Source organism: Cyrtonyx montezumae, unplaced genomic scaffold (assembly GCF_038088225.1).
Source record: "Cyrtonyx montezumae isolate F1298 unplaced genomic scaffold, pur_monq_1.0 scaffold_14, whole genome shotgun sequence".
NCBI classification, from domain to species: Eukaryota; Metazoa; Chordata; class Aves; order Galliformes; family Odontophoridae; genus Cyrtonyx; species Cyrtonyx montezumae.
The window spans coordinates 9,280,221-9,308,118 of NW_027071870.1; the positions used below are offsets into that span (position 1 = coordinate 9,280,221).

Genomic DNA, 27,898 nt, shown 5'->3' on the forward strand with positions numbered 1-27,898 from the left:
CCTATAATTCTATGACTCATATGCAGGACCAAAAAGAAAGGAAAAAAAAAAACCCAAAAACAACAACAACAACAAAAAAAAACTGGTCATACTTACAACTGCTTTGGCAGCTGCTCCTGCAGGGTGACAGAAACACAATCGAGTTCAACACAGAGATCATAATTAGATTTTACAAACATGCAGTCATTCCCAATAGGTTCCCAAAAGAGTACAGAGAATTAATTTTGTTCTCCAAGCAATGAAGGCAAGGTCCCCAGACTGAGATAAAGCTGTAGATCCACTCTCCTCTGTGTGCAAAAGATGAGGAGGTTTTCTTCTTTGGTTGTACTTCAGATCCGATTGTTGTCAACTCTATATGAAGCAAAGTACAGTGAGAGTATGATATGTACACATAAGGACAGCTAATGGCATGCTAATTAGTATTATACATGAGCCTTTAAATTAAAGTCATTTCTGATGCGGTCTCACAGGCTCACCAGCACTCACAAATTTGCCTCATTCACTATTTCATCCATTTCTTGATGTGTGCTGGTACTGATTATTTTGAGTTACTTCATTTTCAAGTGCTTCTTTCTGGATTTGCAGATCTCACACATCTTCAGTGCAAAGATGGCGGCTTCTGCTTCACACAGCCATTAAACAGGTTGTCATTTGCATCTCTTTTTAAGTTTACTTCCAGTGAAAGTCTGGGAATGTTCATTATAAAAATGCAGATTGTGTTTGTCTTAAATCAATTAAATGGTAAATGTAATTATAGATTTTCTCAGGTAAATAGAAATTACACAGCATCTGGCCTTACAAGAGGACCTTCATTTCCTTATAACTTTTTTTGCAGTTAACACTTTGCATGCTCAAAGAATCCATATTTATGCAGAGACCCACTTATCTTCAAACAAACACTTCCCTTTGATCTGCGCTTCTGTCATTCCTACCTTTGTGGATAGAAAGATGGATGTTGGTATAGAACACACAAGAGCTTTAGCAATCTAGCACTGGAAATGAAAATTTCAGAGAAATTCTTCTGTAACATTTGTGTGAGTGGAGCAGTGATGTTCATAACTCAGGTTTGTCCTTTGCCCAGCATGGGGAATCCTATCTGAACACCCCTGGAAGTTTAAGCTGCTCTCCAGCAAAGCTCTCCCTGGCCAGCTGGCTACTGACCTTGTGGAATGAAGTAGCTCAGCAGAGCATGGGCTGATCTACACTAATTCCCTCTCTGTGGAGCTTTTGCTTTCCCACCAGAGGGCACATACTGTGAGCGTACAACTGCCTTAAAAGGAATTTAAAGTACACATTATTGAGTACCAGATAAAGGAATCGCCAAGAACGCCAAGGTTCTGTACTCGGTTATGCATGAAAAGGCTGTTCATCATGAGGCTCCCTGGGTAAACTATCCTACTTGCTACAAGATCAGTTTTAGCATACTTCTGTGTGATTTTGTGTGCTGGATGCACAGTGCTTTTGTTTAGCTACTGAGACAGCTGGTTACTGTAACAGCACTCATTCCGAACACCGCGGCAGTAGCTATTTCCATGGTTCTAGGCTTTAAAAATTTAGGAATGGGATTTTACATGTGAGTAGTAGTCACTGAAAGTGTGACTAGAGTGATATTTTAGGCGAATTACGTGGAAGCAGGTGCGGGTAAGAGGGCAGCAAGTGGCAAGGCAGGCTGCCAGGTCAGCAGGGAATCCCCTGAAGGTACACAGTCAGCGCCGTAAATGGTGCCGGGCGGTGGCGAACTACGTTTCCCAGCGAGCCCCGGACGGCCCCGGGGCGGTGCGATGGGAGGGGAAGGGCGTTGCTGTGGGAGACATAACATGGGCGCCTGACGGCGGGAGGAAGGTAGGGGTGGGCTGCTGGTTGCGCGGGGTCCGCGCTCGTTCTGTCAGGCGAGGCCGAGCCGGCGCCGCGCCGCGCCGCGCCGCGCCGCAGGGGGAGCACTGGGAAGCGGGGCGGGCCCGGCCCGGCCCGGCCCCGGGCGCTCGCTGCCGCCTGGGGGCGGTGGGGTGGCGGCCCGGCGCCTCGCTGCCCCTTCCCGTGCTGCGGGCGGCACGGCGGAGGAGGTTCACCTGCTCCCGTTCCGCCGACACAGTCCGGCACGGTGAGAGGCGGTGAGGGACGGGGAGATGGCGGAGACCGGCTCCGTGCACGCCACCCGCTTCGAGGCGGCCGTGAAGGTGATCCAGAGCCTGCCCAAAAATGGTGAGTGCGGCCTGGGGGCGGCGGGGAGGGCGCGGCCGATGGGGTCTGCGGGGCGGGGGAGCGGGGTCCGTCCGACTGAAACGCCGCTTCGGCACCGGCCGAAGTCGGGAAAAAGTTCCTCCTGAAGGAGGGGTCTGCGGCTCCGTGCCGGCCCGCTCTGCGCGGGGAAAGCTGGGGAGGGGCCTGCTTCGGGTCTTGGCTTGGTTTGACGGCTCGGGAGCTGATGTCAAGGGCTCCTTCTGCTGACAGAGTTAACGGAACGGTGGTGCGAAAAACCAAAACGTATCCTTTTGGTTACTGTGATGAGTAAAGCCGGGTTTGACAGGAACTCGGATTAAAGGTCATTGCAGACATCCCTTAATGACAAAAATCCAGCCCCAGAATATTTAATTTAAAGGAGTAAGTATGAATTTCCTCTTGCCAGTTATTGCAGTTTTGTGTTTACGCTTCCTACCCCTACAAATCTTTGTTATGTGAAGGAAGAAATGAGAACAAAATGAGGAAGAGTGCCAAAACTGTAATTGGAAGTCCTGTCAAATAACGAGTAAACAAAAACAGTGCGGGAGGGGTTGTCATTGTTGTTCTAAATTCTGGAGTCTTTTGGTAGATGGCTGTTTGAGAATGACCTGTGACTTACTTTGTTACTGGAAGTGGAATCTGCCCCTTTAAACGAAGTGAAAGGAGCCTTGCTCTTTGTTACTTATTGCTCTATTTGCTAATTATGGATTCTGACGTTAGAAGCAGCGAAGGTTAGAGTCCCTTATTTAATCTGCAGCTTGCTCTCTGTTTGTAAAGTAAATATTGTCAGTGTGACTGACCCGAGGTAGATGAAGTGAGGGTGTTCTTCATGGACTTAAAGTGCACTGCTGTGAATGAGGCTGGAATAAACTGCAGGCTATTTTCTGACAGAAATACTAATCTTGCAAAATACTTATTGATATACTTGATTATGCCTTAATTGTATTTTAAAATGCTTTTCACTAGGTTCATTCCAGCCAACGAATGAAATGATGCTGAAGTTCTATAGCTTTTATAAACAGGCAACACAAGGACCCTGTAACATTCCAAGACCTGGATTTTGGGATCCTATTGGTAGATATAAATGGTAACTTTTCATGACTTTTTTATGCTTGGGTGGAAGTGTTAAGAACAGTAGTTTTAAAATAACGATTTATCTTTTTTCTTTTCCCTTTTTTAATCTCTGATACTTGATTTGTTTTTTCTTCTTGTTTCAAGTTTCTCAGATGACTTTTGGGGGTTATAAACCTTTATCTCTGCAGTGTGCACATTGTATCCACATTGTAGAACAAAACTAGGCGTTCTGCAGAGTATGATGTAGAATAGCATCTGGAATTTTTCTTTTCTTATGTTATATTATATAATGTGAGCATGAAATAAAATAGGTGCTCACTGAAAGCTTTTGATACAGCTTCAAGCTCTTGGGGAGAAGTCCAGTTTGTGCCTGGTTTATGCACTCAGTGGCAGGACTTGCTGCTGACTGTTTTCTTTGTCAAATTACAAGCCTTCTTGGTGCCCTGAAGATCTGTTTGATAGCTCCTCTGATTAAGTTATTATAATAACTTTTCCTGAGAAGCAAGTATTATCCCTGTCTCTATGGTCAGGGTCTTCTTGGGATCTGTGAACTGGGGGAAGGTTTTTTTTTGTGTGTGATTGGGACAGTAAGCTCCCACTCTTCTGGCTGTTTGTGGCTTGAAATGTGTTCCCACAGCCTTGGGGTTTTGGTGTAAGTGGGACAAGTAGTCTGACAAAAGGCAGGGATTGTGTCAAATGAAGTGTAGTACTGGGTAAGGAAATGCTTTATTCCAGCCAGAGTTCTGGCAGATTCTTTCTACAGTGCTAAAAAGTTTGATTGGCACTTTCTGTCTTGCAGAACTGGTAAGGTGGGTATTTTCTAGGTCATGAGTAACTGTGGTGGTAGCTGGGGGCAATGATTAAATGATTTCCCTATTAGACAGATGCATCTTTCCATTGTTGCTAAACTCAGATGGAAAATACAGCATGCTTTTGTTGCAGTCCATCCTGACTTACTGACAGCTGTTTGTAGGTACCAGCTAAGTATTAGGGTTTATTTTTTTTCTGTTGTAGAGGGCCTTAGTTCAGTCAAAATGGAAGTGTGTATTTTTCATAATGTCTGGACTTGCACCCAGCTTTACTGGGTACAGGGTCATAGTTGATTTGTGAGGAGCCATTTAGTCCCCAGGCTGTTCATTTTGTTTCTTCTGTGTGTATGTCCCACAGTTTTAATTATCCTAGCGAATTACAAACCTGGACTTAACAGCAGTTAGCTTTTTTTTTTTTTTTTTTACTTTGCTTTTTGTCAACATTTTATGGGCTGGTTTGGCCCAGTTCTGTGATGATTGGGGAGGGGGACCCATAGACCCATGCCCCAGGGAAGGGGAAACATTTTCTCATTTTGCTTGTGTGAGATAAACTTTGAGCATTATATAACTGACCTATTTGAGGCCAGGCTGAAAAATCCTGTGGGCTTTGCAATCTCTGAAGATGTGTGACTTTCTTTCTTAGGGATGCATGGAGTGCCCTGGGAGACATGTCCAAAGAGGAAGCCATGATAGCCTATGTTGAAGAAATGAAAAAGGTAAATTTATTAATGAGTGGAAGGTATCTTTTAGAATAAATGTGCTGTGAGATAAACTAGCCAATGTGAAAGACTTCTCACTAAATGCTGTCAGAGCTATAAATGAATTCTTACTTATATGAGCTGCTACACTTGAGTACTATTCTGTTTGGCCTGTGGGGCAAATAAAATCCTGTAGTTTCCTTCAAAGCTGCTGAATTTGGGTTGGTTTGGGGAAAATACAAGAGTTCCAGTTGATGTGAAGCTTAAGTGGCAGATCTAAAGAAGTACTGAAGCATTAACTAAGGTAAATGTTCAGAATTAAGATTTCTTGTCTTTTACTGACTAACCCTTTGCTCTGCAATCCTTTCACTGTATCTACTTTAGGTAGCCTTTCCAATTTAAATTTTTTTTTTTGTGGTCATTCTGGATGAAAATGTATCCATAACTTATTATAATGAGGTTAGCATCAAGAAGAGTGAAGCTTAAGTTTTACTCTGAATACACTTGCTTTTCTCTTAGGACAGTATCTTAGTAGTCTTAAACGTGTGCTGGAATACTTGGCATGTTTGATAATTGGTGTAGCAAAAAAAACCTTCACATGGTAAGGAGCTGGAATTAAACTACTTTTTTTTTATCTGTAATTTTGGTTATTTTGTTCTTGTTGGCACTGCTGTTGCTGCTTTAGATTTTGCTTTAAAATGAAAACGGTGTAACCCCACCAAACCTCCAGAAGACAGAGGAAGCCATATGTTGTTCATCTTAATTAGGTAAATTGAAAGGAAAAAAAATCCCACTACATTGTAGCAATTTCTTCTGAATGCAGACCACAAGATTTAGTGCTTCCCTTCAAATGTCAGTTTTCAAATGTATTGACACATCAGTAGTGTACTTGCTGTTTTCAGTGCAGTAATTGATGTCTGGGTGCTAAAAATTAGGTGAAGTTGTGCAGTGTGTTTGCACCAAACAAACACCCTAGTAAGTCTCCTGTGAGGAAGCCTGCTTACTTGACCCAAATGAAGTAAGAATATTCTGCCTCTGTAGAGATCACGTGTAAGGATTGGAGAGCAAATGACTTCGTGTCTCATTCAGCTTTGAAACCAGGGATCTGTTTACCCTGCATTGCTGCTGCTTCAGCCTTCACACTTGAAATGCTGGCTTCAGCTTTTCCAAGCAGATTTGTTCTACTTGAAATATCAGAAGCAGTGTGGTTCAGGTGGACCCACCAGGCTGTTCTATCAGCACATGCCACACTGATCACCATGGTGTTGCTGCAGGTGCTCTGTTGTTGCTGCATAGGTATCCATGGTCAGAGTGGGAGGTAGCATTTAGATACTGATGTAACTTAAGGGTATACTGTTGCCGTTTTTCTCCCTCCTCCTCCACAGGGACATAACCTTAGGCTGTACGTGCCAGGGGACCCATTCACAACATTAACATTACTGTAGACTCGTTTGATGGCTTTGGCTGTTTATTTTCCCTTCCCTCACATGGTAGTGCTGAAAACCACAGTAGTTGAGGAAGGGGTCTGGGTGAGATGTTGAGGTGCTGGGTGGGCACCTAGTGTCTTAGTCCTTGCTAAGATGAATCTGAGCTCAGGTGCATTTTCTTTAAAGTAAATATCTCTTCCAAGTCACCTTTTCTGAAACTTTTCTGTTGTAATTCTGTTCAGATTAATTTATTTATACTACAAATAAATTATTTTATTACATATTGAGTAGTGACATAAAAAACACTATGGTGTTCTCAATTTGAAACAAGGATCTTCACATATGAGCTGTCTGACTTTTAAAGAAAACAGTAATTTAGAATTCATTTATGTCTTGTCTGTTTTCCTTCTTTTTTTAATTCTTTTCTTCTCTTGCCTAAAAGCTGTTGGCTTATGGTTTAGATGACAAATCCAAATACCTAACAAGTACAAGTGTGTTACTGAACTTGTACTTTGGGTCCTTTGTTTCTATCAGTGCTGGGGTTTTTGTTTGTTTGTTTCTTGTTTTTAAGAAAAACAAACCTTTTCTGGTTCATTTCTAGCTCCATATCTGAGCACTGAGCATCTCACACTTACAAATATAGAATGAATTATGCACACTAAATAGGTCAGAAGCATCAGTGAAACTGCAGTTTGATAGGATCTTTGTCTCCTGGTGTATTTGGCTGGTATGCAAGTGGCCTGTTACCTGCTAGCCCAGAGCTTCTGCCTTGTGAAAGGGTGCTATAGCTTTTGCTTCTGCAGCTGAGTGATGTGCTTGGTGCTTTTATGTGAGATGCATGCTTGGTGGCAACTTGTTCCTCCAATCTGTTCCTTTCCATTGCCCTTCTGAAGGAGGAAATGTACCATAGATGGAAGTTTGTTTTTTCCCAAGTCTCTTTGTGTAGTTACTTTTCTTCATCCTTTTTTAAAAATAATAATAATGATTTAAAAAAAAAGTAATGAAATGACCACTGGAAAAACTTCTCAAAAGGATTTAAACTAGAATGGGATAGAAATATCTAAAACTTATATTACCAGGTTACTGAAACACCTTCTGTTTGTTTTAGATTTAAAACTTAGTATTCTTCTCAGATGATTAAAGGTATTGTTTCAGTAAGTTAAAATGAAGGAATTTTTATCAGTGTAAAAGTTCTCTAAGAGCAGAAGTTGACCAGTTTGCTCTTTCTGTCTTTACACTGTCCCAGTTTTGCTGTATTCTGTCCATTTTGAGTTTTCTGGGGGCTCAGGTGGACCCAGGAAAGAACTTTTTGATGTGTGCCTTAAGTTCCACTGAAGATGGCAGGCTGAAGAATCACCAGAAGAATCTTCTGGCAAATAAGTCTTTCAGTTTTATTTTCTTTGTGGGAAGGTAGTCTGTAAAATCAATAAATAGCATCAGATAACAGCAGCCTGATGAACTTTGAGTTGGTTTACTTCTAAATTGCTGAAATAATGGATTCCAAAGTCTGCTAACACTTGGCTGAAGCTGTCCTTTAGTGGTGTCAAGTATGTGAGTTCTTCTGTCTTTTATTATCTTTTCCTGGGCAAAGAAAGCTAATTAGGATTCTTGTATGGTAAGTTAGGTTGTTTCTTTTTTTTTGTTTGTTTAAATAAATCACAATAATGTATTAAGAGATGCAGTGAAATATTGCCAAGTTGTCAATGGCTGACAGTTTGTAAAAATGAGTTGAAATGGATGAATCCTTGGAATGCTGTTTCATGAGGTACTTCATATTTTGGACTTGTGCAGATACTTGAGAGTATGCCAATGACGGACAAAGTTGAAGAATTACTACAAGTAATAGGCCCGTTCTATGAAATAGTAGAAGATAAAAAGAACAGAGGATCTGGCCTAACCTCAGGTTCGGACAAGTAACTTCCTTTGTACTATTAATAATCACAACTCTAGCTTTTTTGGGGGGGAGGTGCTTGTTTTCTTTAAGTGATTTTTAAAGCTAAATGTTGCATCTTTCTGTTCATTCTCCCTACTATATGGCAGTTCGAATGGAGAAAGTATCTAAATACTTGGAAGGTAGGAATAAGAAATCATGGATAAGTCCATCTTTTCCATTGCTTTGGTGCTGTAGTAATTTTCTGCTAATGCTTGTGACTTCTGGGTTTGCCACCTCATTAGTCTGAATTTATTTCTATTTTGAGGTAAAAGAGAAAGTTAAACCTGAAGGAAAACTTCTTCCTGAAGAAGGAAATGTATTTAAACCCGAATCTATCCCTTGCCTACTCATTCTTGAAAGAAATGTCTGTTTAAAATGTGTACTGCTACACAGTGATGCAGCTTTGTCATCTGATCTAAATTTTATTTAAAAAAAGTTCTTCCCCAGTCAAAATGTTGTTAATCATTGTTTCGTAACACCTTCAGAACATAAGACGAGTTTGTGAAACTTTTAAGTTAAGCTTTTTGAGACTCAAATTTACCAGGGGAATGTCTTTTTAACCACTTCATATTTCTGACAAGTGGCAAACCTAGCAGTGTTGTAGCTGCATAAAAATCAGTGTGATGCTTTTATTCAGCAATGCCATTGTAAAAGTGTTTTGATAATGTTTTTTTATGTTACAGGTAATGTGCTCGTAAAATTGTAATATAAGCCTTAGTCGTTTTTAAACTGTCTTAATTTCAGTTTAAACTGTTGAAATGCAGAAGGAGGAAACTTTTAACAGCTCTAAAATCTAAACAGTTGCGAAGATGAATTTGAGATGTTTAAGAAGTGGCAATGACTGGTGAAGTTGCCTTTTGTATGTGAGTTTCTTCCCCTTCTTAAGCAAATACAGTTTTGATTTGGTTTTGGCACAGGGTCTCAAAGGGAGATAGTTATTCCTTCAGTTTGAGTAAGGGTAATGGTTGAGATTTATAAATGGCTACATTGAAACTATTTTTTTCTTAACTACAGTTGTGCATACTTCATGTCTGGTGTTAATAAGCTTGCCTGACAGCTGGATTGATAGGCAAGACTGTAAGAGTATCAGTAGATTCAGGTCAGTCAGCTGTGTAATAAGGATTTACTTACACTTGGCTTCTATGGCCAAGTGTCACTAGTGGCTTATTTAAAAGAAAAAAAAGACTCAGGCAGAAAGAGAATCACAGGAGTGTAAAGATAAGCATCCTAAATGTATTGCTGAAACAGGTATCATTTGAAGATTCAGCTTTAAACATGAGGCAGTGTAAGTAAAATTAACACAGAATAGCAAACTTCCTGTTGTGCTATTGTTGTAATAAATTTAATGATGTATGGTCATCCACATACAACTTAAATCTGCAGCATCTAATTTTGCCACACTGAGTTAAGACAAAATTTGTGCAGAATTCCATTCTTTTATGGTAGAATTTTACATTACACTTAAAACTTTTGAAATCCTTTCTTCAGTGCTTTTATTGCTTTTATGATGAGAAGTGAAGCTGGAAATAATCAGTATTGTTCATAGTACAGGTCTTGAAATAGTTCATAGAAATATGGAATCATGATTTTTGTTCACTTTCCCAGATTCAAGCTGAGGAGTTGAACTGCTCTGCCCAAGTTTGTTTTCAAAGTGGTTAGATACTGGTGACTCTTTAAAACTGATGCACTGTTATTGTTGGTTGTGTTCTTCCAGTCTCCTCTGTCCCAGCTCTGTATAGCTTCTGTTTTGGAAGCTGAATTTTTTTTTTTTGGAGGGACAGGCAATTCCTATGTCCTGGAAACTGTTCCCCCTCTCTTAGTCCCCCCATCTTTTTTTTTTTTTAATTTTTATTTTTGTATTGTACTGTACTCTGTTCTCTTTTGTCCTGTTCTGAATGAAGGTTTGCCTTTGGCTTTTCCATCAGGCTTTTATTTGTGTGAAAATGACTATCCATCTATGTGAGAATTGCATGCTACTTCCTAAAAAGTACATCATCAAAGTATATCATCTTGCTTTAAAATCTGCTACCAGACAATATGGGTTGGATGTGTTACTGTCTCCAGCAGATTGGCCTCTCAACAGAAATGTAGCCTTTTAAAATTGAATTTCTGCTCCTTGTGGTTTCATTGTTAGTGATAAATCCAAACCATTGAAATACTGTCTCTGAGTCAACAGAGTTTGTGGCTCACCTTAATGAACAACCCTGAGGCTTCAAATGCCAGCTTTAAAATGACAGCTAAGAAAAACTTGCCTGACTTACGCATTATGATCCTCGGGCTTGGTCTGCTGTGCTTTACCTTTGGGAAATCAGAAGAAGAGTCAAGGAGGGGGAACAGAGTTTTGTCCAGTAGACTACGTAGGTCTGAGGAATATTTCAAGAGCACATAACCTGGGCAGGTTCTTCAGAGAATCGTCTTTTTGATGGGCAGGGAGTATTTTAGGAGGGGTGGGGGGGGGTGGGGTGAAGAATTCAGGACCATAAAATACAAGATATCAAAGAAGAAACTGCATCTTTATCTGACTTAGGGCTACAGAAGAGAACAGGTCACTTTTGCATTGTTACAGAAGGACCCTTTTGTCTGTAGCTGGTGGAAGAGGAGAAGGACATTGGGAAAGATAGGGACAGGTCACTGTACCTGAGAGAGTTATTGCTGCTTTAGAAGAGCAGCCTTAATTTGTTGTACTTGCTAATAAATGAACGATAAATCTGATGTCCTGCCCACTGCTAAAAAAGACTTGTACTTCAAAACACAGTTATGTCAGTGAATCTCACTAAGTATAGTTGTCCCTTTGCTGATATGCTGAGCAGAAATGTTCCTCGTAAACCTTAGTGAAGACTAAATGTTGCCTTCAGCAACAGCAAGTTACTCACTGTGGAGACAGGAAAGTTTCAGCATTGTGATACCTTTGGCATCCTGCTCAGTGTTGTTTTTTTTTCTCCTGAGCTCTTACCTCTCAGGTGTACTGCAACTGCTGTAATTGCAACTGTGATAAGCTGTGTAGAAGCAAAGTGTCTCATACTGTTACTGCCAGATAGGCTACTATGGGGCAGTGCTGATTGCAGTGCAGGTTGTTGTTTCTTTCTTGCCCATACAGGGTGCCTCTTCAACAGCACCTTGTGTGAATGGCGGAAGTTGCAAGCAGATATAGTTTTTGAACAGTTGTTTGGATGTGAGAGCTAGGCTTAAAAGACAATATTCACTGAGGTATGCATGCTTTTAGAGCAAGCAAGTACATCCATTTCAGTGCTTCAGTTTAGGACGCAGAAGGCTTAGAGGGGAGCATTGCATTTGAAAGAAATGAGTCTGCTCTTGTTTCTAAGTGAAAAGTAATAATTACTTTTCTTGCTCTTAAAATGTAATATACTTTCCAACTGTGCTTCTGTAGATTGCATATGATTAGTTTCTTTTTCAAGTTGTATTTTCTCAAAGCGCTCATCTCATTTTTAACATCTTTGCTTTGTAATGAAGCATTTGGTGGCGTGCTTTTCCTGCTTGTGTGTGGGCTTCTTGTGAAACACCCTCTGTGTTTGCTGTATAAGCTCGGTTTCTCATTTGTTCTTGACTTCAAAGACACTTGCTTAAACTAATTTCCTTCTTCCTCCTTCCTCTTTCCTTACTAGGATTTTTTAAGGAACTCAATTGCTATGAATCCCTAACGCTTTGTAAGAAGGGGGAAAATAACTGCAATCCCTGTTCAAAATTGCTGTGATTTAGTAGGATATCTGAAATGGGTAGCTATAGCACAGCTAGGAGGTGCATTAAAGCAGAACAAATGTGGGGCAGGAGAGACTGATGGGTGGGTGAGAGAGGTTTTTAAAGATCTGAGCTCTAAGCTTTCTTTCCAGTTATAATTTCCTGTGATAAGCTAACAGCTATAAAGTTCTGACTAGACATTAGGAAGCATTTTTATGTTGTGTGGATGACAAAGTGCTGGCACAGGTATCCCATAGAGGTTGTGGAATTACCTCTTTGGAGATCCTCCAGATCCTGAATGTGGTCCTGGGCACCCCGCTCTGTGTGGCTCTGCTTGAGCAGGCGTTGAAGCAGGGGGACCCAGAAGTCCCTGCCAACCTCAGCCACTCTGAGATTATGTGAAGGCTGCAGATCTTATTCGTGGAGGCTAGTGTGAACCTTCTTGTATTTATCTCAGCAATTAGCAGTTTACTTCCAAAAGCATCTTTTACAAGGCAAGCCTGACTGTATTGTGTTTCATGCTGGAACTGAGGCAACAGTAATGGTTTGGGTTTTTGTTTTTTTTGCCTAGTGAGTGTGGATTAGTGTTTTATGCATGACTTTGTTATAAGAAAAATAATTTCTTTAATCATAGTCTCTAATATATATGGTAGAGCCATCAATTACCTACAAGGCTGTGTTTAGTGTGGTCATTGTGAAAGACTGTTGCTGTTCTGTTGCTAAGAGTAGGTTGTGGGGCACACAATCTTGATGTTATTTCCTGTGTATTTTTTGTTGTACAGGGCTAAACAATTTTTGATTGAAATTACCTTATGTTGACTGGACTATAGGTGACCCAGAAATAGGTTCTTCTGTTGCTTTCAAGCATAACTCAGTTTTCTTTACAGGCTTTTGATCATTTTCTGGGACAGATGTATGTTATTATATTAATGTGTACTTTTATATAAATCATCACACTAGTACATAACTCCTTTCTACTTCTTATGCAACAAAAAATTTCCAAATATTGATTGTGTCTCTTCCACACAGAAGAGAGCATAGCAAGTCCTGCTCATTCTCCCAGAGGAGTGTAGTACCAGACATGGGGACATCCTGGATCCTGGAATGATTGCAGTTATTAAAAATTAATATAAAATCTAAGCAGCAGCTGTTTTTTATGTTCATTCTTGTGTGATCACTTTAAGGTGTTGACAGTAAGCTGGCAAAGTCTAGATCCATTCTGGCTGCACGTGCACCATGTAACTGATCTGCCATGTGCTTGTGGCCCTGTATTCTGGATGGCTGGTGCCATATTACATGAAACTGCCTGCCATTGTTGGGATTGCCTGGGGCTCAGCTGCTGTCCTTACTGAGCTGCTCACTCTCCAAAAATACAGGCAGGTTGTCTCTACTGGCAGAAGTCTGAAGCACAGACAAAAGAAAACCATGTATACATCAATCCAAATGAAACTCAATTGCCTTATTTTTTACGTGGAAAGTGCCCTGAAAATTCAGAAAATTCAGTGGAGTAGGTACCAATGATAGGAATGGAGAGGAACTCTACTGATAATAACAGAAGAAAAATGTAAAGGTCCAGGATGGTTAAGTCAGTAATCCTTAGTGCATTTTTTGCAAGTTAATAGTATGCCTAAGAAGCTGCTCATAATGTTTATCCGCAAATTGTTTTGGTGTTTGTAAATGGTGAATAAAGACATGACTGTTGTTGATTACTTTGTTTATTGAAATAAAGTGGCATATCTTTTTTGTGTAACAGCTTTACTAGCACATAAGCAGAGAGGGGAATGTGGACAAAACAGGGCTGTGGTCGTCTGGAGTAAGTTAAAGAAAAAGTACAAGTCTTTTCCCTGCTGTAGTGAGGTTCAGGAAGACTAAACAAAAGAAGGGAAACTGTATAGAGGAAAATGTGATTTGCAAAGAACACAAGAGGGATAAATAATGGTAGGTAAGGGATTTTATATTTTTGTCTTTATTTTTGACATGCCTTCTTCCAGTCTTACTGTGAGGGTAGTTCATTAGTGTGTTGTAGTGCATCTTTATAGAGTGGTGTCAAAAAAAAAAAAGGAAGGAAATGAGGGCATAGAAAGTCTTCAAGTTGGAGGATCTACTACACACTGATGCTTGCATGTACCATTTCTTTTTCTCCTCAGAAAATAAATGAAGCTTCAGATGCCATTTGTTTCAGCATTCTGTCCTCTGAGCTGCTCATCCGTGTGCTTTGCAGTTAAACCAAGCTAGGCTAGTGGAAGTCTATTATTCACTTTAAAATTTGATGTTTAAGCAAACCTGAATCAAAGGTGATGTAGTATCACGTAGGGATAAAGGGTGAGCATAGGCTATGTCAGCCAGCACAGCTGCAGACCAGGAAGGATGTATATCTGTGCTCTGAACTATGTGTTAGAATACTACTTAGAACCTCAGTTCTGGTGGCAAATCAACTGTAATTTGTTTCATAGACTGCTCAAAGAGGCTTTTGGTTAGAAGGCTGTTATGAAAGGATAAATATCAGAAGGATTTGCAGTGCACAGCTAAACCCTGAAATGTACTCCTTCCCCTGTGGCAAGTGATCTCTCTGTGCATTAATACAGTATGGGGATGTGTTGGTTTCAAAAGGAAGGAGGAGGTTTGTGAAACTAGGCGAATGAGAAATGGCAGAACATTGTTCCATGAACTTGCAGTTGAAACAGGAGGCCTACATGGATCAGCTACAAGCATGGAATGTTGGGTTATGATGGCAAGAAAATAATTTGAGTTACCTGATTATCAAAGTAACTTTCTACAGCATTTATATATGCTGGTGTCTGGGGACTTGACACCCAAATTTGGACAGAGCATTAGTTGACTTAAACATAGGAGTACAAAAAAGTCCCTTTGTAAAGTGCTCTAAGTAAAAGTCGTAGAAATAATCTTTTAGTAGCTAAGATTTTGCTACTATCAATCTGATGCAGTTATTCATATTAAAATATTCATTCTTCAGGGAGCAACTACTGATGTATTCACAAGACTGTGGAATTTGCTACTAGTTGGTTCTGACAAGGCTCTGGGGCTCTCACCCCACAGAAGTAGAAGCAGTTGGGGATGGATCTGGTGAGGGTAACACTGTAGGGATTCTGAGTAAAAGTGCAAAATGAAGCGTGGAATTTCATGCCAGCTGTGGCTCTGTACGATGTGCTGCGTTCTTTGGAGTCTGCATCAAAGCTGTGCCTCTTTGTGGTCTTCAGAAGCACTGTTGCTAAGAGTAACCTTGTGGAAGAAATAGGGTCTTGGGGGATTTTGTCTTTTAGGTGTTTCACAGCACACTGCTATACCTTTTTGTTACGTTAGAGTAGATACAAGGAAGAAGCTTTTTTATGATAACAGTGGTGAACCACTGGCATTGGTCGCCCAGAGAGGTGGTGGATGCCCCATCCCTGGAAACACTCGAGGTCAGGTTGGATGGGGCTCTGAGCACCTGATCTAGTGTGGGTGTCCCTGTTCATTGCAGGGAGTTGGACCACGTGGCCTTTAGAAGTCCCTTCCAACTCAAACCATTCTGTGATTCTACTGAATAGGTGTAATGTGACACACGGAAGTTTCCCCAGGTTAATAATCTCCTTGCTGAAATAGAGTACCAAGGAAACATTTGAATGTTCAACAACGTTCTCTTTAAAAACAAAAGAATATCTTAGAAAATACGTTGGTGCTGTGGCTGGGACTTTTTACAATATCTTGAGCAGAGTGAGGTGATTGCAGTTTTTTAATCACCTGCCTTTACAGCTAGATGCATCTCCAAGTCTTGTTTTTCCCGTTTACTCCCACACCTGGGTAAGGCACTGGCATGTTTATTCCCCCACCCCGTTTTAATTCAACAGGGAGGGTGATCCCTGCTTCTCTATCACCAGTGAGCTGTCACTGTGCCCTGTACTGCTTGTGCTGCAGTGGATGCAACTGTTATATTATCCCTCTTGCACTGTTTGTTCCCTGATAAGCATCTCTAGATTTGAGATGCACAGTAAGTGAAACGTGCTTGTGAGGAATAAACAGGGCATATGGTGGGAATCTCCTTTGAAAGTCATTTTTTTTTTTGCAAATACAGTTCTTGCAGGAGGAATGGAATGACTTTGTGATTGCTTGTGTTCTTGTGGTCTACAAAAGAGGCGATAGCTTTTCCAGTTGCTTTTCAGATGAAAGTTTGATTAAATCAGTCTGAAATAGTGATGCAGGGTGCCCATGGAGTGCTGATTTCACAGTAAGACTGAGGTGAAGAGGATATTTAACATATTCATTATGTCTGTAAAAAAGCTCTTTTGATTTTTTTTAAGCAGTATAGGTAATCTTGGAAACCAAGGGGCTGTGGGAAGGCAAATCATTTCTTCATTGCAAGATTAAAGTAGAAAACCCTTAGCACTACATGTGGCATAGAAAGTAGCAGAGCTGGTTTGGTAACTCTGGTATAATTGTTATTATTTTGCTCTTTAATGTTAAGCCTAATTAATTTAAGGCTTGACATTAATTAATCTTTCAAGATTCCATCAAGGGATTGTACAAGTTATGCAGATGGAGTGCTACGATGACAAAGCAACCAGAATCCAGCCTTGTGGTCAGCGTATAAAGTGTGGGACGTCTGGGAACTGTGTCCACTTTATACCTTAATAACTCTGTGCTGAAGTACAAGGTTGAAATCATCAATATGTACTTACTCCTGTCTTTTCAGTAGGTTGTAGAAAGGGCACTTAAATTCTCCTTTTTATATTTTTAAGAATCTTTACCTTGCAGTCCTTTGAACATGGAGTAAATGATGAACCTTGAAGCGATCACAGATACAGAAAACAAAGGCTTAGCAGTTAATTTTTTCCAATATTTGTTTTATATGTAGATACACATTTGTGCGATTAGACAGGCAAATAAATGCACTGTGTATTTATTACTCCAACTTTTGCACTGAACTCAGAGTGTTTACTTCCATGCACACATTGCCAGAAAAATATTTGTATACATTTTGTTACCACATTTTGTTTAAACCACTGTGGCAAGATATTAATAGAATATTTCCCTTGCATGAAATCTGATTGCTCACATCATTGATTAGAATGTTTTGGAGTTTGCAATTTTGAAGCATTTCAGCCCCAAAGGGAACTTGTATAAAAATAGTGATTTCTGGATTCAGAGAATATGGCCATGGATGAAATGTGACTGTAGCTGTACCAGACGTATGGATAATAGTCTTGGTGAGAGGTTTTGTCATGAAAGTAATGTGTAACGTGCTGTCTTTTTGCAGTAGGTTTCCTCAGATTCATTCATGAGAAGTCAGGCATTCTGTGGTAAACCACAAAAGAGAAGCATCAAAATAATTAAGGAAGAGCATGCGGAAATAAAACTGGCATTTGTTGATTGTTCTTTTAATATGGAAATGCTTTTGTGCAGCAGTTGCCTGATATTTCTGGGGGAGTTGCATGTTTGTTTCTTTTAAAATACTTATTTTTTCCTCATTGAATGTTTTCTCAGACCTTAGTAACGTCATGAATTCCACTCCAAATATAAAGGCTGTGAATGGAAAAGCTGAAAGTAGTGATAGTGGAGCAGAATCAGAAGAAGAAGGTCTTCGTGAAGAGGAAGAAAAAGAACTACAGCAAAATGTGAAGGGTATGTTTTCTACACTTAGACCAGGGTCTCTTGGAAACACTTCTTTACTGTGCAAGTGATGAAGCAGTGGCAGTGATTGCTCAGAGAGGTTGTATCTCCTTGGAGATGCTCAAAAGCTCCCTGGATGTGGTTGTGGGCACCCTGATCTGGGTGTCCCTTCTTGAGCAGTGGCTGGACCAGATGGAATCAGAGGTTCCTGCCAACCTCAAACATGCTGTGATTCTTCCAGAGTTTTTTGGTTTCTTTTTTTAGATGTGGGAGTATCAGAAAATCCCAAGGGATTGTGAGTGTTGTACTTCTACTGTCATATGTTTTTTGACAGCTAGAAAGTTACGTCAGGGTGTTATCTAAGAACTGATAGAATAGCATGTCTTATTTTCCTTTCTATTGCCAGTGTTACTTGTAACAGCTGTTAATAACAGTAGAATTGAAAATCATATCTCTTCAGAGAAGGGAAAACAGAACTTGCAGTGGCATTCATTTTGGGGCTCATAAAGGGTTTTGAATAGTACCAGTGTCGAGTGAACCCCAAATGAAATTACACATTTAGAATTCCTTGCCGTTCTTCTTCCATCCAAGGACATTAGGATAAGTATTTCATTTGTCAGAAGGACCTATGGTGAAATTGCTTAGTTATGCATTAAACATCACCTACTCTTTATGCAAATTGAACTGTTTTATTAATACTTTTTACAGTAACAGGATAATTCTTGCAAATGTGAATCTGGTTTTTGTGTTTTGTTCAGTGCATAGATTTCACATATAGTCCATTAGAAAGTTATCTGCTTTAAGAATGATGTTTTTAGCTATTATATACCTGGCTTTCTATTTGCAAGGTTTTCCTGTTCTTTTACAGAATGTAAGAGTCCAAAACCAGAATCATTAGCTGATAAGGATTTGGAAAATATTGTTGTTAATGATTGTTACAAGGACAGCTTTATCCCAGATATGCAGAATGGCATCCAGTCCAAATCTGCCCTGAATGGCTTGAACGTGGAGGAAGAAATAAAGAAGACAGAGCCAAGCCTAGAAGCAGCTAATAACTGTGCTCACCAAGGTATCCTCCTTGCATGATCAAGTGTTAATTTGCTTATTTTTTTCTTGGAAATCTTAATCCTGGGATTCAGAAGCGACAAGTGGTGTCTTCCAGTAGTACAGTCATGAAGAAAGAATACTAAGAAATTAAATTAAAATTTTTAGCAGTTTAAAATAAGGTGCTTTTTTAACGTATTTTACAGAAAGAGGGGTAAATTCAGAAGGAGGCTCAAGTATTCAATTATAATTGTATGTGCAATTTTCTTTTTAATTGTATTATCTATGTATGTATCATTTGCATTTGAAAGCTAATTTGCCATTAAATGAAAATCATTAATATCTGTTGTTGTCAATCCCAAAGGCTGAAAATGTTGTAAATGCCAACTTACCTGAACTGATGTCTGAAATCAATTGATAACTTTGTGCAAAACTACTTTATACTGAGGTTAGGGAGGAGAGTGAAATGAACAGACAAAAACTAACGTTTTTATCTTCAAACATAGAAATATCAATATGATGTTTGGTTTTCCCTTAGCAAACATTTTGTATCATTCCTATATTAATAGGATGACAATAGTAGATGAAAGGGGCATGAAGTGAAGCTCACCTTGATATTTTAACTTGTTGCTTTCCTCTTTGCCAATATTGTCTCACATTTACAAAGCACATGTGCACACCTCCTTTAAATGCAGGTGTAAGTGATGAGAACACTGAAGAGGTCTCAGGAACTCAGCACTTAACCAGTGATTCAGACAGTGAAGTTTATTGTGACTCAATGGAGCAACTTGGACTAGAAGAGGTAAGGGCTTAGTATTACTCTACGTAGTTTGAAGCTAATATGCCTAATTTTTAGATAGATTCCTGTCTGTCAGGTGACCCTGGACATACAGAGGTGACTGAAACAACACACACATACCTTTCTCTTATTTGGATGTCATTTTGTGTTCTTTTTATTATCAGTCTTTTACAGCTTGGTTAATACTGGTCTAACAGTCTCAATATTTTAGCCCTCAGAGAATTTAGATGAGGGGAAATGATCAAAACCAGTGGTTCATAGAAACACCTGTCAAAATCAACAGTACGAAGAAAGTAAGGCTTATATCCACAGATGAATTTTGGGTCTAATAACGTATGTAGGGACCAGAATTCAGCTGTCCCTCAGAATCAGGATCTTTGTAAATGTGTGGAGTTTTGCTTTCTTTCTCTGGCCTGATAAATCCTGCATTTGTTTCTTAGAATAAATAAAGAGTAAGCCTAAGGAGGCAGCCTGTAGGCCAGTGGAGAAAAGTGGCCTAGATCTAGAGAACTGGGAGATGATGATGATTTGTGGGTGTTCTTGTACTCTCTTCAGCCATAACATGCATCTTTGACTTCCATGTAAAAGGTGGGCACCATCTCTACTGGCTTAGTTATCACTGAACTGTTGCTTTATTAACTGTGGTCGTAGTTGAACTGCTGGCTTGGACTTGTTTTGGAGATCCAGTTTAAGTGTAGACTTGGCTGAGTGTACTGAAACACCTAGCTTCCTGATTCAGGGGAGGAGTGTGTGAATGGTGCACGGGATCAGAAAGACCTGCAAGCACTGCAGTATTGCATTGTTTTCTCATCTGTCTGTTTCCTGAGATCTAGAGAGTTCCTTTAGCAAATCAGAATCCTGTGCAGCGGTGAAACCTATTGCGAAAGGTGATTTGGTAGAAATGCTTCATGCTATCTTTTATGTAGGTTGTTTCCCAATTGTCTTGTGTATTGTTTGAACTTGTTTGAGGTTCTTTAATTGGAGTGGGTGGATAGGTATCAGTTTCCCAACTGGAACACAAAAAGTTTTAGTTCAGATAAACGTGTATAGAAATAAATATAGAAGTACAGCTACAGACAGACTAAAGCTAGAAAACATTCACTGAACTTAAATATTGCGAAGTGTAGCAAATACTTGATAGTCAGTTATGATGATACAGGTTTATGAACTGTATTTAACAAACAGGATTTTATCATCAGTTTCCATTTCTTTTCCTCCTCTTTTTTGCTATTTTTCCTTTTTCTTGCAGAACATGTAATTATGACCTGGTTTATGTCCATGCCTTCTATTCTTAGTGTCTTTCTTCAGTATCAGAGATTTTCAATGAAAAACTTAGTAAAGTTTACTTTTATTTGTGAAAAATACAGGGTGCAGTCAAGCAATTTTGAACAGGTTGATAATAAATACTGTGATTTCTTTGCAGTGAGTGTAAGCACTGCTAGCCCAAGGTTGCTAATAGCACATGGCTTTTGACAGGCTGGTTCACCAGTTAGTTTACAATACTTCTTCACTATCTGGGAGGCAAAGCCAAGGGAAAACTGAACATTCTGAGATCTTCTGAAGGTTCAATGAGTATTACTGTGTGCTGGAAAATGTCTAAAGTAATTCCAGGTAGTTCAGTGTTTTGAGAATATTTGTCTCCAGTGAATGTCTAACCTTCTCAATTTGGAAAGTACATGTGAGCAACAGTGAGCACATTCTGTATTGAAACATATGTTCCTGTTAAAAGTCTTAATGCAGACCAAGCTATTCTCTTAAAGGGAAAGAAAAGATACTGCTTCTTCCTTTTTTTTTGGTTAACTGTTGCATTTTACAGACATTAATCACTTGTTAATGTTAATTTGTAGCCCTTGGAGGTCATCACATCAGCTAAAGGATCTTTAAAGCGTTCATCCCATTTCTTGGATGTAGATCACCATCTTCTGTTAGAAAATACCGATCCTCCAAGGAATGCTTGCACGACTGCTGGGAATCAGCAGCTTGGAAATGCTATAGAAGGAGCAGTTGAAGAAAAAGGTGAAGTCAAGTGTGGAGGAGAAGATGGCAAAGCTGGTAATGGGGCCCCTCACAAAGAGAAGAAAGATGGAGAAAAAGCAGATTTCTATGGTGTCAGAAGAGGGAGAGGTACTGTACACACAGCTTTTGAGTTTCCTACTGGGCTCTTGGCTATAAAGGATGGGAGACTAAGAAGCACTGGTTAAGTGGGACAGTCTCACTGTACTGTCCTACCTCTGTCCTTCACAGTAAAAATAGATAGTAAAATATTAATTCCAGTGGGTAGTGATCAGTTTTGTGTTCCAAGTGTTTATGTCATTCATAATAAGCATTACAGAATAAAATTATTGTGTTACGAAGATTTTTAATAAGCATTTTGACTGCCTCAGTTTTGGCTTACCTTAAAATCCAGCTGCTGTTATAGCACCTTCCCTTCTTTAAGTGTAATCTTCAAAACCCAACTGTCTGTGTGATAAATTTCTTTACAAGTTGTGTATTTATTTTTAAATACATGTGCACTTATATGTGTACAGGGTCTTATTTGAAACCAGGGCACCTCTTGGAAGGGTATCAATTACACAGTTTTCTATTATTATTTGGGTATTACCCACACCTTCTATTTGTGCTGATCTGCAGCACTCATCTGGGGAGGAAGAAAACTAAACAAGTGTTCCAAACAAACATCTGCAGTAGAGGCGATAGCCCAGTCTGTGTTCTGAGCATCTGTTTTTCCCTCCCAACGTAGGGCACAGACTGCATCCTCTCGGTGATGGCTCACAAGGGGGACAGATGGGCAATGGAGGGGATGGAGAGCGCTGGGGATCCGACAGAGGACCCCGGGGCAGCCTCAATGAGCAGATTGCAGTGGTGCTGATGCGGTTGCAAGAAGACATGCAGAATGTCCTGCAGAGGTTGCATATGCTGGAGGCAGTTACAGCATCACAGGTAAACACTGAAGTCATTTGATCACGTTTTTGTTACATCTCCTTGGATATCTTTATGCTTTCAGATTACAATGACCTTTTCTTAAACTGTAAATAAATTGCAGTTATATTCTGTATTTTGTTTCAGCTTAGAATTTCTTTTTGTTACCTAATCTCAGGAACACAGCTCAGGATGTTGTGCCTGTGAACGAAGCTGTGCATATTAACTTAGATATTAACAGTACGTTACTTTGCTCATTTGTTACACAGTGGACCTCAGCCATCATTGTCAGTACACATCGTGCAGTCACAACATAGGTATTCCACGGTTAACATTAGCAGTATGCAATCCCATATATCTTTGTCAGTAGATCTCAATGCATTTTCAGAGGAAAAGAGATTATCTTAATGTCCCAGATGGGTAAATGTTTGCAGGCAGAAGTTCTGGGTCCATTATTCAGCTAGCAGGTTGGTTCTTCATAGCATTCTTTTCCTTCAAAGTAATCCAACTCCCTTGGAGTTTCACATCATATGCATGAGACAGGCAAAAGAAATCAGATATTTGTTGATGTAGTGTTTCTTTATATTTTGGTGGAAATACTGTTACACTTAATAGTGTATGCAGGAGGATAGGACGCGCTGTGAATATAGTTCAACCAGCAGCCAAAAATATTTGGTTCTCTTTGCTGTGTTAATATTTGATCTACCTGAATGTTGTAGAGGTGTGTCAGCAGCATCCTGTGAGATGTGCACGCTCCAAATCTAAGGCAGCCAGGGAAGAGGATTTCTTAAAACCATAATTTTGCTTCAGCTTAGCTGGCCAATAATCTGGTGTTTGGATACAGATGATTTTCTTTTTTCTTTTTACCAAAGCAATACATGAAGTAGTAAGAGATTTTTCCCTGGCAGTTCATGCTGTGCTTTCATTTTCTGAGGAGCAGCAAAGTCAAGAAACTTCTGGTTCACATGTTCATTAGGAAAGACCTAGGAAGCAGGCTTCTTTGTTCCTGCACAACACTATGTGGGAAAAGGCTTGAAACATTTCTGGTACTTCTCATTCTCTGACTGCCTAGAAGATTTTGGATGGATTCCTTTGTACTGTTAGATGTGCCTGTAGCTATAGCTCAGGCCACAGTGGTAGAATGCTTCTTGCCCTTTATGCAGACAAGTGTTTAAATACTTTGTTATGTGAGTTAACCTACTGGGACTACATCTCTGGATTGCAGCTGCTGGATGTGGACCAGAGATGAAGAAATTGCAGTGACAGCATGGGCACAGGGAGCCTTGAAAAACTGTAGAGAGGTTCAGCCAGTGATACTGATTCATATTTTAACACACAGAAATGTGATAAAAGTGCTCTGAAGATCAATGGAAGCTTGAGAGGTTAAGTTGGAAACCAAGTGGTGTAAAATGGGCTGCACTGGGAGTGGTACTACTCTTTAACAATGTCAAGGAGAAGCTTCCTTTCCTTTCAAGTACTGTTCCTCAGACTGTCATACAAACAGACTGCAAAGCCACCGTAAGACGAAGAACTGAATATTCTCATTTTGTGAAGCAGAAATACTATAATTGCCATTTTCTTTTTGACATTCACCTGTCCTTTCTTTGTATTTAAAGGCAAGATCTGCAGCAGTACAGTCAAATTACCAGCCTGCCTCCTCTCTTAAGGTAAATACTGTTTTATCTGTTTGCAGAAAGCAGCGTGAAAGGATGAGATGAATATTTTGTATCTAGCTTTCTTTCAATGCTTTTCATGTTGTCTCTTCCTTGATTAAGATCCAAAAATAATTTGTGCCTGAAAAAAATATTTGATAGGCAAATCTTCTATTTTTTTTTCTGGTCTTACCAGTTTTTTCTACCTTGGTATCATAGCATTTGAAACGTTCATGAAGTACAGATGTGGTTCTGTATGTGCGTGCAGGTTGCTGACCTTGACTCTTTTCTGTTTTCCTTAGAAACCATCGTGGTGGCCCTTCGAAATTTCTCCTGGTATTTTAGCTTTTGCTGTTGTATGGCCATTTATTGCCCAGTGGTTGGTGCACGTGTATCTTCAAAGGAAGCGAAGGTAAAGATGTGCATTCAGTGGGTCATGTATACTTTCCTTTATCTGTTGATGATCAGTATGAAGGTCATTTAGACATAAAAATAACTGCCTTCATAAATAAGAATAATGCAAGGGTTGCATCTTTGGCAGTGTGTCTGAACCATGAGTTCCAAATCAGAACAGGGAGCATGATGGGTTCTTTGCTTCAGGGCATCTTGCTTAATGTTTTCTTTTCCGTACTGGGAACTCCTCGCTCTGACAGCAGAAAGCTAAAGCACATCGTACAGTAGAGTCTGTGATGTGGTGGTCTTAGAAATGCGTGTGGTTTGTTCCCCAAAACTCAAGACAAATGCTCAAGAAGAGATGCTGGAAGCTAGGAGTGCCTTCCATTAGCTGGGACTACTAGAAAGAGACATGAAGAGAAAATGTCTCAGTGTAAGAAACTGTTGGTTAATGTGACTCTCCATGTAGTGTGCTCAGTGGAGGGAACTTCTTCTAAATTCATGAAGTGATGCAGAAGAGCAGTTTCAGAGAGTATACATAAGCAGTCAATGCTGGATACCTTGGAGGTGTGTCCATTTCATTCTGTGACCCTATCACTCCCAATATCCTCCTGAGCCATTTCCAGTGCTTGCTGGGCTCCCTGCTCACCTTGTGCCATGCTGTTTCCTGTCAAATACTTTATGGAGTCTCATGTCCCCAATTATTATTTAATATTGACTTGCTAGTTGCAGTGGTATTTTTGTAATGTGTACTTGGACTTCCTTCAGATGAAGGACAGCTGTACTCTTATCTTACTTTGTTCTCCACTTTTTAATCATTAGAATATCCAATTAATGTTCCCTAGTTACTACATAAACCGTGCACCTGACTTTGTTAATACTGCATGCTCTTACCTTTTATTCCTGAGCTTTTCCTTTTCTATCACTGTGCAAGGAGTCTGCAGACGTGTAGATCTTACTAGAACGAGCTTCAATTGAAACTTCTTTATTACTGAAAGTTTTTGTGGCTTAATTTTCTCTTGGATGGGAAAGCACAGGATCCCAGCGTGGCTGAGGATGGCAGAGACCCCTGGGTCTGCCCGGCCTAACCCTGTTCAAGCAAGGACACCCACCGCAGGGTGCCCAGGCCCACGTCCAGGCAGCTCCTGAAGGTCTCCAAGGAGGATCCTGCACTGCCTGGGGGCAGCCTGTGCCAGAGCTGTGTCACCCTGACAGTGAAAGGCTGTATCCTGATGTTTGGATGGAACATCCTGTGTTTCTGTTTGTGCCGTGTTCTGGCACTGGGCACCACTGAAGTGAGCCTGGCTCCATCCTCTTGGCATCCTCCCTTCAGATCTCCCTGAGCCTCCTCTTCTTCAGGCTGAGTGGTCCTCTCAGCTTTTTCTCATAGAAGAGATGCTCCAGTCCCTTTCTCTTCTGTTTGTGAAGAAATATTCCTATGTTCAAGGGCTGTTCCTGCATCACCTTTCCATCAGGAGTTTCATCTCCTTTAGCTAAGGGGAGGAGGTACACTTGGAGATGAAATGAAACAAGATTCCTTCTCTGTTGTCACAGTGCCAGTTTCAGCTTGTACTCTTTGAGGGTGTGTTAAGCTTTTAGGCAGTAGCTGTGTACACAGTGCATATATTGACCATGTTGTATAGGTTTAGGTTTAAAATACACATGCTGTCCTAGATCATACACTAGGGGTCTCTGCTACTCTGTGAGGTGACTCAGCATTGAAGTACGGAGCATGGAAGGGGTGGTGAGAAAGCCTTCTCCAGCCTGCACGGGCTTTGTGCCTAGCTGGTGCCCCTGGGGAGGGGTATCTCTAACTAAAGCTGGCATCCAGAGAGGGCCACAAAAATGAGGCAAAGGATGGAGCTCCTCCTCTATGAGAGCTGGGGCTGTTCGGCCTGGAGAGGAGAAGGCTCCGGGGGGAGCTGAGAGCAGGCTGCCAGTATATACAGAGAGCTGTAAGAGGGAAGGGGCAGGCTGTTCAGCAGGGTCTGCTGTGACAGGACTAAGGGAAGTGGTTTCAAACTTAAAGAGAGAACATTCAGATTGGATATAAGGAAGAGGTTTTTTTGCGGTAAGGGTGGTGAGGCAGTGGCACAGGTTGCACAGAGAGGTGGTGGGTGCCCCATCCCTGCAGACACCGAGGTCAGGCTGGACGGGGCTCTGAGCACTGATGTAGCTGTGGTGTCCCTGTTCATTGCAGGGGGTCGAACCCAGTGGCCTTTGAGGATCCTTTCCAACTCAAGCAATTCTGTGATTCTATGAATCTGAGGCCGGTTTTTGGGTATCCTGAAGCGGTGCTGCGTTTTGAAGGACTAGTAATCTTTCTGTCATGTGTAAACTGAATCAGTTTATGAATTTAGACAAATGAAAAATAGTCATGTACATTAACCTAATCTATTTGTTTCCTCTTCTAGAAAGCTGAACTGAGACATCATGACGTTTAAGACAAGCAGAAGGTGGCCCTGGGGAGTGAAGGAATTCTGAATTCTTAAGAGAACCTCAGGATTTGGGCTGATGTTCCTTCTGTTATAGTAATATTTGTACAACCTTTGAGCTGAACATTTAAGGACTAACACCACTGATACTTGAATGATTTGCTGCTCCTAGGTTACAAATAAAATTTAATAATTTCTTCCTTAAAACCACATGAACATTACTTATTTTGGAACCTGTTTGTGGATGGGCCTTTAGGGATTACTAGCCTTGCTGATGCCAGATAACAGAGAAATATCATCTTTGTATAAGAAAAAGCAAAAAAATATGTAAAGCTGTCACTTTAATGTAGAAATAAGATTATGATGAAAATCTCTCTACCCGTTTTTCCACAGGTTTACGTACTGTGAGATGAAAGCACTAATGAACTATGAATTAACACATTGTAAGCTGTTGGAAAAATACAGTATAGCTCTTAGGAATTCAACTGGTTATTTTTGCTGCTAAACCGATGTGGGATGAACTTCCCTGTAAACTGTTCAGAGATGAAGTGGGAAGCTTCCATTATCCTTCAAGATCTTAAGTGAGATCTTTGAATTGGTAAAAATCCCTGAAGTTAGGGCCCCCAGTAACTGAGGGACTGTGAAATAATATGCATTTGTAAGTAGGTGTGATCCCTCCAAAGCGAGGATCCATCTAAGCAGACTGCACCTAATATTTCTAACGTTGATTCATAGCTATATTCCTGTTGGCAGCAGCTTGTTTGATCTGAAATCCATACTTGAGGCACAAGGTGCTTTAAAGAAGAAAGCAAGCTTGCTCTGTAAGTACATCTCTGAGCTCTGACAAAGCTCTGTGCGCTGCAACTTTTCTTTTGTCAGTTTATGTCAAATTAAGAGCTCCTCTGTCCCTGATCTGTTGTGCACTCTTCCCCACTCGTGCTAGGAAAGATATTAGTTTTGGTATTCCTTTCTCTGCCATCCTAATTTCTTCTGAAACAAAACTTAAGCTAAGTTTGGTGCCGATTCTTTCATGGAGTATTTGTTATCCAAGACACAGCTAGAGTTGTGCATATGTAGGCAGGTAAATGCACTCATTGGTCTTAATTTCTGGGAAGTGGAGGTGCACTGGAATTAATTAGAAAACAAAGGCACTCGTTTGCTATAAAGAAACGTCACCATGTTATCGATGCAA

At 40.3% G+C, this 27,898-nt stretch overlaps 1 protein-coding gene across 2 annotated transcripts; it reads left to right on the forward strand.

Moving 5' to 3' along the window:
• The first annotated feature begins 1,779 nt into the window (after window positions 1-1,779).
• Window positions 1,780-27,898, forward strand: ACBD5 (acyl-CoA binding domain containing 5). Of its 2 annotated transcripts, XM_065731411.1 has the most exons (14): window positions 1,780-1,842; window positions 2,093-2,202; window positions 3,187-3,307; window positions 4,747-4,819; window positions 8,020-8,131; window positions 8,269-8,301; window positions 17,339-17,476; window positions 18,333-18,533; window positions 19,204-19,310; window positions 21,155-21,431; window positions 22,048-22,247; window positions 23,843-23,893; window positions 24,181-24,290; window positions 26,686-27,898. In XM_065731411.1, the coding sequence occupies exons 2-14, from the start codon at window positions 2,127-2,129 to the stop codon at window positions 26,696-26,698; spliced, it is 1,512 nt and encodes a 503-aa protein (XP_065587483.1). In that variant the 5' UTR covers window positions 1,780-1,842; window positions 2,093-2,126; the 3' UTR covers window positions 26,699-27,898. The 2 variants fall into 2 exon arrangements, with proteins under 2 accessions (XP_065587483.1, XP_065587484.1); XM_065731412.1 differs by lacking the exon at window positions 8,269-8,301.

Coding starts and splice junctions, on each gene's coding strand:
- ACBD5 (XM_065731411.1), top strand. CDS start 2,127: ATGGCGGAGACCGGCTCCGTGCACGCCACCCGCTTCGAGGCGGCCGTG. Junction 8,132..8,268: donor AGGATCTGGCCTAACCTCAG/GTTCGGACAAGT, acceptor ACTATATGGCAG/TTCGAATGGAGAAAGTATCT. Junction 23,894..24,180: donor AGCCTGCCTCCTCTCTTAAG/GTAAATACTGTT, acceptor TGTTTTCCTTAG/AAACCATCGTGGTGGCCCTT.